The 18,500-nt window shown below is 34.6% G+C and overlaps 1 protein-coding gene across 6 annotated transcripts in view; it reads right to left on the reverse strand.

Annotated features, from left to right (window-relative positions):
* Positions 1–234: 234 nt before the first annotated feature.
* Positions 235–18,500, reverse strand: part of LOC110095903 (histone acetyltransferase HAC1) — a 35,109-nt gene continuing 16,843 nt past the window's right edge. For all 6 annotated transcript variants that reach the window (XM_028692925.1, XM_028692924.1, XM_028692927.1 and 3 more), the window contains 11 exons: positions 13,181–13,477; positions 12,774–13,052; positions 10,716–10,844; positions 10,360–10,560; positions 9,686–9,828; positions 9,298–9,610; positions 8,926–9,065; positions 7,602–7,680; positions 7,138–7,530; positions 1,057–1,274; positions 235–959 (listed from right to left, as the gene is read on the reverse strand). In XM_028692925.1, the coding sequence (XP_028548758.1) occupies positions 845–959; positions 1,057–1,274; positions 7,138–7,530; positions 7,602–7,680; positions 8,926–9,065; positions 9,298–9,610; positions 9,686–9,828; positions 10,360–10,560; positions 10,716–10,844; positions 12,774–13,052; positions 13,181–13,477 (2,307 nt within the window). In that variant the 3' untranslated portion in view covers positions 235–844. The remainder of the gene's footprint in view (positions 960–1,056; positions 1,275–7,137; positions 7,531–7,601; positions 7,681–8,925; positions 9,066–9,297; positions 9,611–9,685; positions 9,829–10,359; positions 10,561–10,715; positions 10,845–12,773; positions 13,053–13,180; positions 13,478–18,500) is intronic.

Genomic DNA, 18,500 nt, shown 5'->3' on the forward strand with positions numbered 1-18,500 from the left:
GCAAATTCAAAATCATATGCATATCAAATTATATTAAAATTAAACAATTAATGGAGCTCAATTCCGAAGAGAAGTTGACCAAGAACTTTTTTAATACCAAAAAAATAAAGCTTTTTCGCTATTCAGTCATAATATATTATAGGCTGAAAACAATATAGATTTAATGATAACAAATAGAGAAAAATAACAATGCTGCATTCAAAATCAATACAACTTTAATAAAACCCAAAATCAAAGCAAACTATAGCACTTAAAAAATAAGCTACTTATTTCATCTTTTAATCAACCAGCATTCTACAAAAAAAAAGGGACAGCAAGAATTATTGAGGCTGCCCATTCCCCTTCCTCCCCCAGCAGTAAATGCACAAGAGATAAAGAAAAGAAAATCAAACAAAAAATAACTTGAAAACAAGGCTTCCTCTACTGAAACAGATTAAAAAAAAAAAAATACAAAGTTCTATAATACAAGTGCCACCCAAAACGTGGGTTGGGTAGCAATGCAATGCATGATAAATCAAAGAATTGGCATCATATCGCAATGGTTCGAACCATTGAATCCAAACCATCTTCTTCCAAAGGGAAGATCTGGAGCTTGGTTACCGGATCTCGAGCTGAGTTTAATGGTCTAAGAGATTTTGCTTCCTTCAGATCATTTTGCGTAGCAAAGATTGGCAGTAAATGGTTGGATCAACAAAAATTACCTCAAGTGAAGTTGATGCCTTCCTCTGCAATCACCAGAAACTGGTATAGAAGCAAGCTTTTTGATGAGAAAACAGCCCAGCCATTACTCCAGCTCATACAACAGAGTTTACAGCAGATCCTTGTGTGTATTCTTATACTACAATTAGTTGTCTGCTCCTTGTAGCTCTGCAGCTCTCTGTCTCATCATCTCCATCACAGCAGCTCTGCGTCTGGATTCAGACTGCTGCTGCAATCTCTTAAGATGTTCCTTCAAATCCCTGAATTTGCAGCAGAAGCATCAAGAAAAAATTCATTAAGCATATATAGTTCAAATTAGAAGATAGTTGAAAGTAAATTTGAGATCCAACAGCTCACTTGCAACGCGGCACATTGCATTCCGATTCCTTGCAGGCTCGAGCATGGAGTTGCAACAAATACCACATCCTTTTGCAGAGAAGGCAACCTCCAGAAGCTCGAGTTTTGCATTGAATGCCGTGACGAAAAAGCCCTTTAACTCTACGACAGTTGGGGTACTGGCAATGCGGAAAACGACACTGAGAAGCATGAACCAGAAGATCAAGCATTTTCCGGAGCTGCACCATACAAAAATTGTATGACAATAATGTTCGCATGCTATAGCTGAAATCATGAAACAACGGTGTGGGGGGGCGGGGGACAAGAAATATGATGAAATCTGACCGCTTATACTGTGTTATTACGCACCAAACATGTCTTTGCTGCTACTAATCCCAACAGGATAGTAAATCTAGCCTACTTGTTGTATATACAAATAAACCTATGACCGGTACGGGAAGAATGGTCCCAGATACCATACAAAAAAATGGTACCAGCCCACCTCACTTCCTTTTTCACTTCAAAAGTGGAGAACAAACTTAAACTAGCAACAAAACTTGAATGAAAAGCAGAGTAAATTATGATTGTTATGGATTGGGCTAGCCACTTCTTATGCACATCATAGATATACAAATAAACCGTTGAGCATTAGCTTATTAGGTTATGAATAGTTATGAAAGAACGTTATCCTATCTACAACCTTCATCGCTACCATTTGCCACTGCAATATCTAAAGCAATTTCCTCCCAAAACTTTGACCAAATCGAGGACTCTATGATGCACCAAAGAAGATGAGATCTCCAAATATGCAACTTTCCTATCGCTTAAATGGGAAAAATTATTTGAAGTGGTCTCAATTTATGAAGACTTACTTGAAAGGGAAAGGAAAGTAAAATCACCTTGGGGTAGGACCAAAAGAAGGGATGAAGCGGAATTCATGATTATGTTATGGTTGTGGAATTCTAAGACTCCAGAAATTAATAATACTTTTATGTTCCTATATACTGCAAAGGATATATGGGATGTAGCCAGACAAATCTTCTCAAAAGCTCGGGATGCTGCCCAGATCTTTGAAATTAAGGTTAAGGTGGGAGGCACAAAACAAGGACGCAAAACTGCAACGGAATATGTCACTCTCCTTCAAAACTACTCGCAAGAACTTGATCATTACATGCGCGTAAAGACCAAGTGTCCAGAAAATGCTATTATCTTGAAAACTTTATTGAGAAAAATAAAGTGTATGACTTTCATGCAAGATTAAAAGAGGAGTTTGATCAAGTTAGGGCTCAGATCCTTAAAAAAGTGGAGACACCTTCATTAAACAAGACTATTTCTCTCATTCATGCTGAGGAAAGCCGACGAGAGATAATGCTAGAGCCAAAGGTAGTTGAAGGTTCAGCAATTGTGTCAACCAAAGAGGCGCCGATGAAGAAAAAAGGTAAGGATTCATCAAAACATAACGACAAAGACACCCATTGGTGCAATTATTGCAAGAAATCAAGACACACAAAGGAGAGATGCTAGAAGATACATGAAATGCCCCCAAGTAAGGAGTAGAATCAAAGAAGTGGACAAAAGGACAAATCTAAAGCCAACACTACAACAAATCAACCTAACCCAAAAACGCGGTCTAGCTTCAGTGGTCTCAATAAAAAAGATATTGATAAACTAAAAAAAACTTATGGCATCCCTTGAAAAATCACCTGCATCTTCTTCTCTTGCACTTTCAGTTAAGTTTTCTATATCCATTGGATTAAGTGCCTCTAGAAATCATTTGAAAGGATTATGGATTATTGACTCAAGAGCCACAGATCACATGAACACTCCACTACCCATTTCATCAACCATACTTCTTAACCAAGTGACAAGAAAATCATCATTGCTGATAATTTTCTTACATTAGTAGCAGGCCAAGGATACATACACTTATATCCCTCCCTCACTCTAAAAAATGTGCTCCATCTACCTCAATTATCCACAAACTTAATCTTAATACAAAAACTTACTAGTGACTATAATTGTCAAGACTTATTAACCCTACTTGTTGCTTATTTTATGATCGAAGATCGGAGAAGAAGATTGGACTTGCAAAAGAAAGAGATGGATTATACTACTTAGAAGAGCTGAACAAATCTAATATTATCAATAATGATCATTCTATGTTATTACTATTTGATAAAAAATCTACAATTTGGCTTCACCATTTTAGATTAAGACATCAATCTTTTGATGTCTTAAGAAATATTTACGCATAACTTTTTATAAGTTGGAAAAGGAATCTTTTCATTATGAAACCTGTGAGTTAGTCAAGCATAAATGAGTTTCTTTTCCAAACAAACATGGGAGATGTAATTCTCCTTTTTACCTTATTCATAGTAATATTTGGGGACCCCAAAAACATCCCTAACATCTCAGGAGCCTGATGGTTTGTATCCTTCATTGATGACTACGCTCGAGTCTCTTGGATCATTCTCCTAAAAAATAAATCTGATATTATCACTATCCTCATTTTTTTTACCATGATCCGGAACCAATTCGAGGTAAAAATAAAAAAAATTTGTTCAAACAATGCTAAAGATTACTTTAACCAAACCCTATCACCGTACTTATAGAAAGAAGGTATCATTCCTGAGTCTTCCTGCATTCACACCCCACAACGAAATGGGATTGCAGAAAGGAAAAATGATTACCTTCAAGCCTCTACTCATGCACTTTTATTCCACCATAATGTACCCAAATCCTTTTAGAGGGAAGCCCTTCCGACTGTCACATATCTCATAAATTGACTACCTTCCAAAACCTTGGGACTAAAACACTAATGCATATTACATCCTCTTTTTACCCTGAATTTTGAACTCATATAACCTTACACCCATAATATTTGGGTGCACTATCAATGTTCACATTCATAGCAAAATAAAGGAAAATTTGATCCAAATAGCACTCAAATACATCTTTGTTGTATATTCCTCCACCCAAAAAGGTTATATGTATTATCATCCCTCCACTAAGAAAACTCTTGTACCCATTGGCGTTACCTTTAATCAGCAAAAATCCTATTTCATCAAACCTCATCTTCAGGGGAGATTGAAACTGAGGAAGATGAGGAAAGTGAGCTTGCCCCTCTTGACCTTCTAGCTCCACCTCAAATAAAAAGTCAGGGAAATTGAGGACAAAGTTATTATATAGATAACAGGAGATCTGGTCAAGTGTATTACGGGCGTACAAATCTAAATTATGCTCCAGAGAAGATTCAAGAATTTGAACCATCTCCTGAAATTGAGGCAAACACAATTTCACCAAAAAAACGTCCCTTGTATCCTATAACACACTTTGTATTCTTCCATAACTTTTCACCTTCACATAATTTTTTTTACACTAAATAATATGCATATTCCTATTGATATTTCTGAGGCCTTATCTAATGAAAATTAAAAAAGTTCCACGAAAGATGAAATGCATGCCCTGGAGAAGAACAATACATGAGAGATCACTAAACCTACCAATAGGAAAAAAACAAGTTGGTTGCAAATGGGCGTTCTCTGTGAAATACAAAGTTGATGGTAAATTGGAAAGGTATAAAGCAAGACTGCGAAAGGGTACATTCAAACATACAACATTGACTACTAGGAAACTTTTGTACCGGTGACCAAGATGAATACAGTGAGGATCTTGCTCTGACTAGCAGCTAATTACAACTGGTATCTAGAACAGCTAGATGTAAAAATGCATTCCTACACGAGAACTTGGAAGAATAAATATTTATGAATATTCCACTAGGATTCAAAGAAAAATCTGAAAGTAACAATATGTGCAGGTTAAAAAAAAGCTCTATATGGACTAAAGTAGTCATCTAAAGCTTGATTTGAATATTCTCAAAAGTTATGCTACTTAATAGTTATCAGCATAGCCAATGGGACCATACATTATTATTCAAGCACTCAAACTCAGGGGAAGTCACAATTCTATTAGTTTATGAGGATGATACCATCTTGGCTATGAATGTTGAATAGGAGAAAGTGATTTTAAAGAAATGTCTTATCAAAGAATTTGAGATCAAAGATCTTGGTAGATTAATTTTTTTTTTTGGAATTGAAATAACCCACTCTAGCAAAGAAATCTTCATTTCATAACAAAATTACATTAATAATCTTCTTAAAGAATCATGTAACTAGCTTATATATCGGCACCAACACCAATAGAACTAAATCTCAAATTGGGGGAAGTCAACGAAGATAAAAATGTAGATAAATGATCTTACGAGAGATTGGTGGGGAAATTAATCTACCTTTCCCACACCATACCAAATATAGCATTTGTAGTAAGCATGGTCAGCTAGTTCATGCAAAATTCAAAGCATACTCACGTGCAAGCTGTAGACAGAATACTACACTTCCTTAAGGGGAATCTAGGTAAAGAGATTCTCTTTAGAAGAGACTGTGGAATAATTCCAAAAGCATGTACTGATGCAGATTATGCAAGATCACTAGTAGATAGACGATCAACCTCAGGATACTACACATTCCTGAGAGGAAAGCTTGTTACATGGAGGAGCAAGAAACAAAATGTGATGGCAAAGTCTAGTGCATAAGCAAAATAAAGAGTTATGGTCTTGGGAATATGTGAAATTCTATGGATCAAGATGTTTCTAGAATACCTAAGGATTAAGTGGGAAGGACCCATGAAGCTACACATTGACAACAAATCAAATATTGAGCATAGCTCATAATCCGATTCAACATGATAAGACCAAGCACATAGAAGTTGACAGATATTTGATAAAGGAGAAATTAGATAGTGGTCTTATATGTATCGATCATGTCCATCAAAAGATCAGCTTGCAGATATTCTTACGAAGGGACTCGATAACTCTATCTTTCTAGGACTGATTACTAAGCTAGGGATGACAGATATATATTGTTCAGCTTGAGGGGGGAATGTTAAATCCTAGCCATCCCTTGGCATTTTGATCCCATAGCCAAGATGGAAATCCATGGGAGGGTCACCTTTTAAATCCCATCCATCATTTGGCATTTTAATCCCACGGCTAGGATGGGAATCCGTGGGAGACTAATCTATTAAATCACAACCATCCCTTAGCATTTTGATCTCACGGCTAGATGGGAATCCATGGAAGACTCACCTGGATAGCGCCGATCTCCTTCCATATTTAGTTGGCTGATTTAGGAAGGATTATATTAGAGCAATTACGCATGATTTTGTAATTATTTGTTTATTTATTAAGATATCTTATATAGATATATAAATAGGGACAAGTTAATGCAATTTTCCCTCTCCAATTCTCTGAATTTAACAGTACTTTAGAAAACAAAGAATGTTCAAACCAGATTAAGTTTGACTATGTGACTTCCATTTGTTGGTAAGCTTAGAGAATACTGCAACTCCTCAAAATCGCCTATTAATAGCTGATGTTGGTACCCGTCATAAATAACAAAAAAAAAAGAGACAATCATAGTTTAACAAGCCTGGGCTCCAAATAGTTGCAACAGAAGATTATTGACAGTTGTCTACATAACAACTCAAAGATCAAATAATCACCCAACAACCAAAACAGGACTGACAAACAAAACAAGTTTCAATATTGGACAAGAATGCCGCTGCTGGATGAGGAGCAGACAACGAAACAAAGCAATTAGCAAGTCAACATTGAAAGGATAGAAGCTCAACAGAAGTAAACAACGATGTTCACATTCGGCTGAGTGGACAATGACATGCAATTTTATAGAAAATACAAAAGTATTTTCATACATGAGAACAGAGAAAAAATTCAAGTCATTACAGAAACTAAATGATGGTATTCATGGACAAAGTAATCAGAGTTCATAATATGATAATAATACGCATAAGAGAAAATTAGAGAGATAGTAATATATATATTCAGAAGATCAAGTACAGGTTCTTTGTTAATAATCTATGAAATTAATATCTCAACAAAATATAAAAGATTATCTTAGCAACAGGAGCTATGGGGAGGAAAAATCATTTTGCAAAAGATGATTTATTGACAACAGTTGACTTAAGAAGTCATCAGAATCTGAGAATCAATATAAAATAAAAAAAAATGATTGCAGAACGCAGTACCTGCAGTACACGTTTTTGTCGTGCTTCTTGACTTTGGGCATCACGATCAGCATTAGAAGGATGATTAGTCAACTTATGAGGATGGTCAATACCACCATCTCTCTGGTAACAAGCATTGCATACATCAAAATCAGGGCAAACCTCACAACGCCAACCATGACCAGTTTCAATATCATGGTGGCACACATTGCAAGAGGTGACAAATGCAGGGGCAGTCGGATTATGAAGGTGATACAAGACCATCATAGAAGAATGCTTAGCCCTACGTAATGTGTCATACTGGTAATGGTTCCCTTGACAAAGACTCAAGAATGCCTGTCTAGTGTCGAAAAATTCACTTTCAACCATCTCATCCTTGTCTTTCGTATCAGCAAGCACATCAGTGATGTCAATCTGCTCGATTGATTATGTAAACGTTAGTATCATTGAATAGTTGATCACATAAAGGGGTCAGGGAAACTTACTGCGAATAGTTCATGCCTCTCCCTACTATTGACAGGATGCTTATCCCTCTCTTCAAGTTTTTGTTCTGCCTCATAACACCTGGAAAAACATTTACTTTGTCAAACGCAGGAAAGCTTAACAGCAAATGTTCGACTGCTAATAATAACATCTATAATGTGATCCTTCTTTAATTATAATATCACTACATATTACAATGAAGTAAAACACGTCGTGGAATATAACATTAAGCTGATATTGATGCAAAAAATAGGCGGTATTAAGTTGGAGAGGGCAGGGATCTTGTGTAAAACGAGTTTAAGAGGTAATTTAGCTTGGACTTTTGCAGTAGAATTTAGGTTAATTGAAGTTGAGCATTACGATGAGTTAACGTTTGCTCAGCCAAGAATAGATTTGGTTACAGTTTTGACCAAAATAAGATTAGGTGAAAAAGCAGGAATGAATTGGAGAATCATTTCCATTATGGGGTACGAAATGAGATCTCTTGCTTGGATTGGAATCATAGATTCTCAGACAACTGTAATATCCATCATTAAAATTTTCACACATTCATAGCATTCTCCTTTTAGGTGTAACCATTTCTGTAGCGTTGGAGTTCTTCGGGATTTTTTCTAAGCGTGTATAAAATTTTCCACGCTTCCCTTTTTTCCATGGAGCTTCCAAAATCATAACTCAATACACAGCTTGGTGGCAATCCACAAACAAAATTTAGATCTTCCAAAAAACAATGAGAGAGAAGCACAACCCCTTGGGTTTGCGGTGGATATTGGAGCAAGAACTTATCTCTCTATTCAAAATAATCATCATAACCATGGCATGACATTGAACCTTTATGACATGGTCCCCATTAAAATGCTAATAAGATAACAATTACGAAAATACCAAACTTGTAAAAAAGAAAACAAAGTATACTTTTACTCGTGACAGTTGAAATAAAGGTAACTGAGGACATAAAACATAAACCAACAAATAACATAACATATACATAAATGTGACAACAAAAACAAATGATAGAAAATAAGGAAAAAATGATCAAATCAAAGAAATATTTGCTAATTATTGTTTGCAATGGTTTACATAAGTTAGAAATAAGATCTGACCAAACAGTTGATAAAAGGCTATTGATAAGATTTATTCACAATGATGATAATATGTCAATGAGGACCACAGCAATATTAAGGACGTCAGCGAAACGAAATCCATATAGTTTCCAAGTTTTCTCTGGTTAATTACTAAGTGCTAATTCTAATCTCCATGACTAAACTACAACTGATCACAAAAATGAGAGATATTTAACAAAAACAACATGAAAACAGAGGAACTTACTTATCACAAATCTGGAAATGTTTGCATAGATTGCAAACCCAACGATTTCCCGAAACCATCAAAATACAGCAGTGTGTGCATGCATGTTGAAGATGAACCATAATAAAATCTTCTTTCATGGGAGAGATTGTTTCCCCAAGCTGTGCAGTTAGAAGTAACAATAGAAAAACTTAAAACATTTGGCTAAGAGTCTGAACAACAACTGAATTAATCTACTCAAAAATATTCTCAAGTAAATCAGAGCTAGGAGCAAACACCACTGAAGATCGGACAAACTTGAATAACTCGTCAAAATGTTGCATCTAACTCTCACTTAAATAGAGCACATAAAAAAGAAGAAATAGAGGTCAACTTCACCAACAAAAATAATACCTTTTGCATTAGCAAAGCATCTTTAGATGCATTACAACCAAGATCAGTATGACCAGCAGCTTTTAAGGCCCTTTTTGTCAAGGTCATTTTCGTTTTTCCTTTCTTCTGTTGCTTTCTACCATCTTCCTCTTGACGAAGCTGATTGATCATGTCCTCTGCAGCACCTGGCCAATAATCACCATCAAAATAAGGCAACCGCGCTGCAGTGACCTTGGCCTTGCTTTCTCCAGTAGATACAAAGAAATGGTCATATAAATTAGTGAGACCAACAACAACATTTTCCTTGGAAGCTTTACGAAGCATTGACAAATACCTGAAAAAGCATCTATCAATAAAACCACGCATGCTGAATTTGTACATCGGTATGAACATTAAATCTTCCACTCACCATTCCCTTAGCTTGTCAGATTTTGGTGTCTTCTGAATCTCAGGGTGGCAATATAGGATATAATCTTCACCTTTTAAGGGAGGACAAGCCCATATGTAGCAACTAGTGAACCCACGCTTTTTACAGTAATCAAGATATCCAATCTGCAAAAATCGAGCCACAACATTTTAGAATAAAACAATAAAACAATAAAACAAAGCTATTATGATTAAATAAAATTTGAAGGATAGATTAGAGAAATTATTATTATCACAAGAATGATCTTAAGATAATATATTGGTCAATAAGCATAGAGGGCAACAGAGTGAAGAAGGTTAGGAAAGATAAGAAAATAAGATAAAATTAATCTAGAAAGATTAGGAAAACAAAGAGAACAAAGAGACCAAAAGATAGCAGCGCTACATAGCATGCAAAAAGATTTAAGAAAAAAATTAACCCCTCACGCAACACTCAACAAAAAAGAATGAAGAATGAGGATTCATAGCTGAGGCTCAAAAAAATTAGAATAAAATGAATGATAATTCATCATCTCATAATAGCCCGCATTTAAAAAAAAAACTGTAAAAGTAACAGAATCAAATGTTCACCAAATAAGAAAACACATTTTAACCAAAAAGGGAATAGTTAACAGAAAAAATAAGCATGCTGAGGAATAAAATTTTTTAAAATCGTACCAGAATTTCATGATAAACAAAAGTCCTCAAAGCTTCACCAGTTACGGTTTTAATTTCAGGTCTGAAGTATTTCACTGAATCCAAATAAGAAAGATATACACGCCTCTGGTTGGGGAATTGACATTCTGAACCAAATTCCTGGACATACATGCCAAAAAGGCACACTTCTACGCCCTCTATCTTCTGAAACAGTAATATAACCTGCATATAAATTTGATGAGTGCACCAGAAAGAATTGTTGATGCCATTCTACACTTTGCTAGTGGCAAACAAAGCAATCTACATATCCACCCAAGCTAAAAAGTTCCTGTTAGAAATAAATCCCACAGGTGGCATGAGGGAGCATTTTTTTGTACCTTCGACTTATATGGAAACTCTGTTGGGTAATTTTCCTCCTGAAAAATCTCCAAAAAACGTTGCTTGACTTCCAACTTTTTGTCAACTGATGATACAACCCTCACAACTAGCGCTTCTGCTCCTGGTACCTGAATATAAGCAAAAAAAATTCAGGTCAGAAAATTGAGGAATATGCACTAATAAGCAATCAGTCAACAAAATTAGCAATATTTTTAATTCACTTACTGTAAACGAATCATTTCTATATGGACATTTGAGAAAAAAATCCACAAATTAAGGGAAAGAATAAAAAATACAAGAGTAATTGTTGTTTTTGTGACAATGCAGTAATATGAATTTCATCAAACTATAATAGAAGACATTTCTCTATTCAATGAAATGAAGGTAAAATAAAAGGCTCTTCCACAATATTTGGTCAGCACAGATAGTATAATGTTCAGAAACAAGCAGATGAATAGAAATAAGTATCAGAGTTACAATTTGATATAGATTAACAACAAGCTTCAGACAAACTATGTTCCATACGCCAAGTATAACAACTTTCAATAATAATTTATGAGAAAAGGATCAAAATAATCCCTCAACTCATTGTGAGGAACCAAAATGGTCTCCAACTATTTTGAGGGACCAATGTGGTCCCTCAACTCCTACAAATAGGACCTTTTTGATATAGTCATCTAATGGTAGAGTTGATGGTGTTAAGTATGAGGGTAATTTGGTCTTTTTTAATTAAAAATTTTAATAAAGGTAATTTTTTAGGGATTATAATTTTTGTGAAAAATTAAATTAAACTTTCTTCAGTAAAAAAATTATAAATAATTTTAATTTTAATTATTTCAAAATTTTAAATTTTAATTTTAATATACTCATCTCAGCAACTCTTAGTGTCTGTTCGGCAAAAGTAGAATTTTACTTTAGTAGGATTATAGTTAACAAATTATAATGATAAATAATTTAATCCGAAATTAGCTTAATTATTAAATAATTTAATTACTAGTTATAGAATTATTCATTAAATTGCTTGTAGATGTCTTAATTTAATAAATTTTTGATATATAATTAAATTAATAATTATCAAATTAATTCCCTTCTTATCGGATCAAAAGTTACGACATTTTGATCGGAAGCAACGATGGGAGCTCGCTCGCTGTGAAGGTGACTTTCTCCCTTCCGCGCGCTTCTTTGACCAAATCCCATAAATCCGTCGAACTACAGGATTTAGTAAATCCGAGATTTACGGCAAAAAGAGAAACAGAGGATTTATTCCACCATGAGATTTACAGGGCGCTCAAATTCAGTTAGGTGAGTTAAACAGTGGTAAATCCATAGCTAAGTCCTCCTTCAAGGCTGCGAGACACTGGGATCGACGCTATGAGACGTGATCGACACTGCAGGACTGCAGGATCGATGCAATGCGCTGCGAGACACTAGGAGCCATGGCCGTAGGGGAGCTTGATGCGCTGCGGGCCAGTGCTCTGTGCTATTGGATGCTGGATTTGCCCCTGGGATGGGTTGCTCAGTTGCTGGGGTCGAAGGACTTGGCTAATATGCTGCTCTGGATTGCATTACAGGATGATCTCCTAAAACATTATTTGCTTATTCCGATAATGCCCTCGTGCTCATCTCACTTTTACGTTTAAAATTGACAGCAAGACCAAAAAAGTCTTATTTAGAGGACCTGAGGGAACAAATTGGTCCCTCAAAAAAGTTAGGACCATTTTGGTCCCTGACAAAAAGTTGAGGGACCATTTTGATTATTTTCTCAATAGTTTATAAAAGACATGGTCCACATGGGTCAATCGCAAGAAAAAGCAACATTTTATGACTTTTACTAAACAAATATTTAAGTCATTTATCAATCGTATGATAGATTGTTCTCAAATGAATAAATTTGAAGCCATGCAACAACAAAAATTTTATAAACTTTATTTACCATACAAATTAGTCAAAGCTAATAGACTATTCACTTTTTACATGAACTAGATAAGAGTTAATATGCCCCAACACTTATTATTATTTTCATTGGGTTCGCAAATATTACCAGTTGAAAAAAATACCTCATCAAAGCTTTTTCCTAGATGCCTTGCTCTCTCTTGTCTCTCATGCTTCAGCCTTCTAAAGAGACGTTGTTCAATGTGATCACTAAGAATAGTTTTTGGTAAATCTTTAGCACCAAGTACAGTATTCTGAGGCAAAGGCTTGCGTTCTCCTTTTTCTATCTCCTCTATGTAGCAATTAGGACATGTGTACTCTGCTTGTCCACCATCATTCCTTCTACCATTAAAAAGAGCACAAATTTGATGTTGCCATGCTTCACACTTGTCACATTGAACCCACTGTGACACAGAACAAACCGAAAGATCTATCAGCAAACAATAGGCAATAAGTTTGCAACCTCAACCACCTACCTACGAGCAGGGAGAAAAACCAAAGCGAACTGAAATGAATTAAGGGAGAAGATTACCCATTCTTCAGTTTCTTCATCATTTTTCTTTTTCTCAAGCCTCGACTTCGGAAAGGTCGAACCCTCGGCTTCAATAGTGTCACATCTAGCCTCATTGTAGCATGGAATACAAAAGTAGTGGCGTGTGTCACCAGTCCCCACAGTATAATACATTGCATTTCGCTTTATGCGAGCTCCACATAGTGTACAGTATATAGGAGGAGGTTCAAAGGTAAGTTTCTCCACCGCACACAACTGACATGAGTTTTCACTCATTGAGCGTTCCATGGCTTGATTCTTTTCTGCTTTGGCTTTGCTCTGCAACAAAATATTATTTTTGACATTTTAATCCATCAATGAAGAAAAATAAAGTTTCTAGCAACAAAATTGCATGCAGACGGAGCTGAATAAAAAATAAATTGCTGGATTAGTGAGAAACTAAGCTTATGAGTTCTAGTCAACTAATGAGGAAGGAGTGATGGAAAACAAGTTAGAGGGAATTACAACATCCAGAAACATCATGAATCTAAGGAAATGTACAATAAACTAGAGACTAATATCAACCATATATATGACACGAGACCACAACACAAATCCATTTAAAATAGTTGCTGATGCTCATAAAATGGATGACTACAAAAGTATGGTGGTATTTGAGATTTTAAGGCGATGATTCCTTTAGGTGGAGATAAATTAAAATGTAAAGACAAAGAGAAGAAAGATGCAGGAGACTAAACTACATATAGTCAAGCTAAATGTGTGAAGCAACTTAAGCTGCCTCTATGAATTTTTAGTGCCTTGGGCCTAGTATATAAAAGAGTGGAAACAATTAAAAGGATATGGCTTTATAATTAATAAATGTTGAAAAATATACACATTTTTCAGTATATTCAACCTGTTAAATACAAGAACGGAAAACCTGAAAATAAAGCTAGATTTTTAAAAGGCAGTAGCTAACATAGCTCCTCATCAGAAGGACCAACTGTAAATGAAGTAAAATTCAACAAAAAAGGAACATGATTAGTTAATTATATAAACCCAGTGTAAACAAAAATAAATGATATTGTTTTGATAGATATGGGTTAAAAATGAGAAGGATAAAATGTGAAATACCTGCACTAATAATAGAGTAGTTAATATCGACGTGATAGAAATTAAATTGACCTGATTTGTTCTAACATGACAGAGAAGCACAACACAAAAAGAATTTGAATTAATTAGAAAGAATTGAGAAGTGAAACGATAGTTCAAACCCAAAGTTAGAAATAGATCGAAATGATTAGGTAAAACTTAATAAAATTAAATGTGGCTAAAACATTAATGTATTGCAAGTTGTATTCCAAAAGACAAGCTTAAATAGTTGAACAAGGCTTAAGATGATAGTTTGAAATTTACTCAAATATATTTATTGTACTCCAAGTTCACAATCTCTGAGAATAGTGAGTGATGCATGAAAACATAACCTTCAAAAACTATAATGCGTGCTTCAATAAAGAAAAACATACACCACAAAGCTATAATTTGGGCAATGCTCATGGGGATGATAAATATAAATACATAAAAATGCATTAGGTTTCTAATTGCTATTCTAAGAATTTTTTAAGCATGCAAGTCAAATCTGCATACAAATAAATATCACAGTAAAATTATTCAATCAACAAAAGTCACAAAAATGGAAGATTAAATGAATGGAAAAGAATTCCTCCTTACTCAACCCCATGCCAACTAGGAAAATTTCTTAAGCAATTTACTCTAAGAATGGTGAATTTGGCATAACAAGACCGAAAAAAAAATGACTCATGTGGCATACACGTACTCACTAGGATACTCATACAACAAGACACTTTATGCATTACCGAAAAACTGCATTATATTGAAAAAGAAACTGAAAAAGGCAGAAGGGACTCACAGGGAAACTCGTCTACTATTATCCCACTTCTTTTCTTTATTTCCCCATACTTTTTCTCACACAAATTATTTACTGCAATGCATGGATTGAGTTTATTTCTAACAATTATTCTTTCCCTGACTCAAATAAAAGTGATGGTTGTACATATATTCTAATAGCAGCAGCCCACCCTCTTAATGACAATCATTAAACCATTCAAGAATAAGTTTGCTGGCAAAGGTACAAATAACAAGGCATCTTAGTCTATATTTAGCACAACAGTAGGAGAAATTATTCTGTGTGATCACCGGACGGCGTCCGGAAGCAAATCAGGACGCATCATGTCACTTTTTTGTTGTGTACCGATGTTGTATACCAGGTGACGTGTCACATCCTGATTCGCCTACGGACAGTCCAGTGACCGCACAGAATAATTTCCCCAGAAATAGGGGCATCCCCCACAGCAACCACCAACCATGTTGTTGCCGCAGCCACTGTAAGGCATGGTCCTATCCACAGCTTCCTCATGCAGGCAGAAAAAAACACCACCTGCCCACGTGCTGGTCATAAGGGGAGCCCAAAGCAGTGCATAGCAACTTGCACGCTGTGCACAGGATTCCACTATCAGTTTTAGATTAATTGAAATTCTAATGATTATGTCAAAAAATGATTTCGCACATCAGAGTTAATAATCATGTTGGCCGAAAGGTAATTTCACCAAACAAACACTAACAGTTGGATAAGAGATGATACGATTTTAAGAACATCATTAAAGATCAATACATCAACGAATCAACGTCTTTAAGATGTTAATAAAGAAATCATAATAAAATCTGTATCTGCCAAGTTCATCTGCAAATTTCTTGAGCATAGAGAAAAAAATAAAGTTCCCTCAATATTTTGAATCTGCTCTACATATGAACTATTTTGACTCAAACAATTCTTTTTTTTTTTTAATTACAAAATTAATGAACTCAAACAATTCATCTTTTTCAAGCAAACTCCATCATAGGTTTTACCAAAAAAACAATCTGAATAAGTTATTTCACTGTGATTGGTTAGCACTATCAATTTTAAATTATGGAAATTGTAAAGTTGTTGTAAAACATGATTTCGTACCTTTGGTATTAGTAATTATGCTGGCCAACAAGCAATTTCACCAAACAAGACTAATAGTTGGACAGGTGATGACACAATTTTAATAACATCATGAAAGTTCAATACATCAATGAATCGACGTCTTTAAGACATACAAAAAGAAATCAAACTAAAATTTGTACCTGTCAAGAGAGCCAAGTTCAACTACAATTTTCTCCATCATAGAGAAATAAATATATAGTTTTCTCAACATTTTATATCTTCCCTAAATGTGAACTATTTTGACTCTGAAACAATTCATCTTTTTCAAGAAAACTCCATCTTAGGCTTTACTAAAGAAAATCTGAATTAGCCATTTCACTTTGATTGTGCACAGAAGTAAGAAAAAAAAAAGTTGTTTTAGCGTAACTTTTTCATTCATTATTCACCGCATCCTGTCTTGCTCCCTTGACAATTTCTGGTGGTCTTATAGTTATTCCTATCAGTCTCTTTTTAAATAATTCAGGTCAAGGTAAGTAATGCTAACAGGCAAAAAAAGCTGCCCAGAAATTTGCCACATGGATGTCAAACAAATACACCGAATGAGCAGTCACAAAGTCTCCCCTAAAAAGGAGCTATTTAAACAATAAAAAAGTTGGAGAGAAAAAAATTCACATACAAGCTCCCACTAGTCACATTGGGATGCCCGTAAAAGGTCTAGAACCAAGAAAAGAAGCCCATTTGACATTATTAACACAAAAGCTCATCTAAACATGCTTCACTAGTAGTCTATATGTAGAGCTCCATTACCAATCCTTGGTGCCTAACGAGACTAGCCACTAAATATTGTGATGACCATATTCAAACAGGCACCTTCGCCAAAAACTCTTACACTTATCTTTCCTTAAATAACATATGATGTCAAGGAAAAAAAGATCTTAACAAGACTTCAATAAGGGTGGAGGAAACAAGAGGTAGTGATTGTAAGAAAGAGATAAAAGGTCGATTGCAGTGATGGGGATATCAAATAATTTTCAATAAAGATAATAATACAAAGCCATTGAAATGGAACCTAAAGAAAAGGAGATCAAGATCCTCAGCAGCTAATATGAGAGCAAGCAAATCAGATCACAGTTAATACTCTCATGCAACAAGATCTGCCTACTTGAGCACTCGACAATTAGAAAAAGGCATTGCATAGCGCTTGCCACTTATAACCTGGACAAACTTCCGCCATGGCACCTCCAAAAATACCGAAGAATAAAATAGTTAAATGGGCCTTTGGCAGAAAAGTGAAGAAACAAAACTAGTTGATCTAGTCCAAATTGTTGCTAGAAAGAGGTTGAATGAGAACCAAAAGGTAAGAGGTTTCCAACACTATTCTTAATAACATAGAATGCAGAAGACTACTTTGAGAGACTGGTTCAAGAAGATACAAGCTCTTAGATCTCCCAAAAAAAAAGCTATGGATCTTTATCAAATGGTCAAATCAAACAGAGATGATAAAATGATATTTATAGATAATGAGAGGAATCGTATTTTGTATGAATCTCTAAGTCAGAGAGGCAGCGTAAGGCATAGGGAGCAAAACAAGCATGCATCAATCTTAGATCCTTACCTATCATCACCTTGCTAAAAGAAATCTTTCTATCTGTTCAACAAATCATGGGCCTAATATGCATTGGTGAAATTACTAATATAAATGAACATGATCCCAATCTCCAATATTTATGACAACTTAAAGTCAATGTATTTGACATAAGCAATACATTTAAAGTATACCATACATTTAGAGCAAGTACTATGATTTGATTTATTCCTAATTCTGTTTCTCATTTAATCAATTTTGCCAATACACAGTGCAAACAGGCTTTCAAGATATCATGAATTTCATAATATATGTAATTATATCTTAGTGAACATGGCATAAAGTAAAAAAGAAAGAGGAAAATAGAAAATAGAAATAGTTTGCAGAAATCATAATGCATAATGCAAAAGAGCATAAGTGGGCAAACAAAGTTATGAAAACCGAACAAAACATAGAACTGGAATGAGAGGTTTAAGATTCAATGGCTCCCGTGGAACCTTATGACCTAATATATATTAAAATAATACAATTATTATAATACAAACTATACAATAAATGAAATTTTTCAAAGTAAATATATAATTACCTCAATTAAGATTTTTGAACAAACTCTATTAAAGAGATATAAAGTACATTAAGAAGCTTGATTAATTATTATTATGAATATATATATATATGGCATTAAATATATTTACAAAATTTAAAAATATATATAATATAAATATAATTTATAATAAGAATAATATTTAATTTAATATATAAATTTATAATAATAAAGTTTAGGTTAT

This window comes from Dendrobium catenatum, unplaced genomic scaffold (genome assembly GCF_001605985.2).
Source record: "Dendrobium catenatum unplaced genomic scaffold, ASM160598v2 fragScaff_scaffold_188, whole genome shotgun sequence".
Taxonomy (NCBI): Eukaryota; Viridiplantae; Streptophyta; class Magnoliopsida; order Asparagales; family Orchidaceae; genus Dendrobium; species Dendrobium catenatum.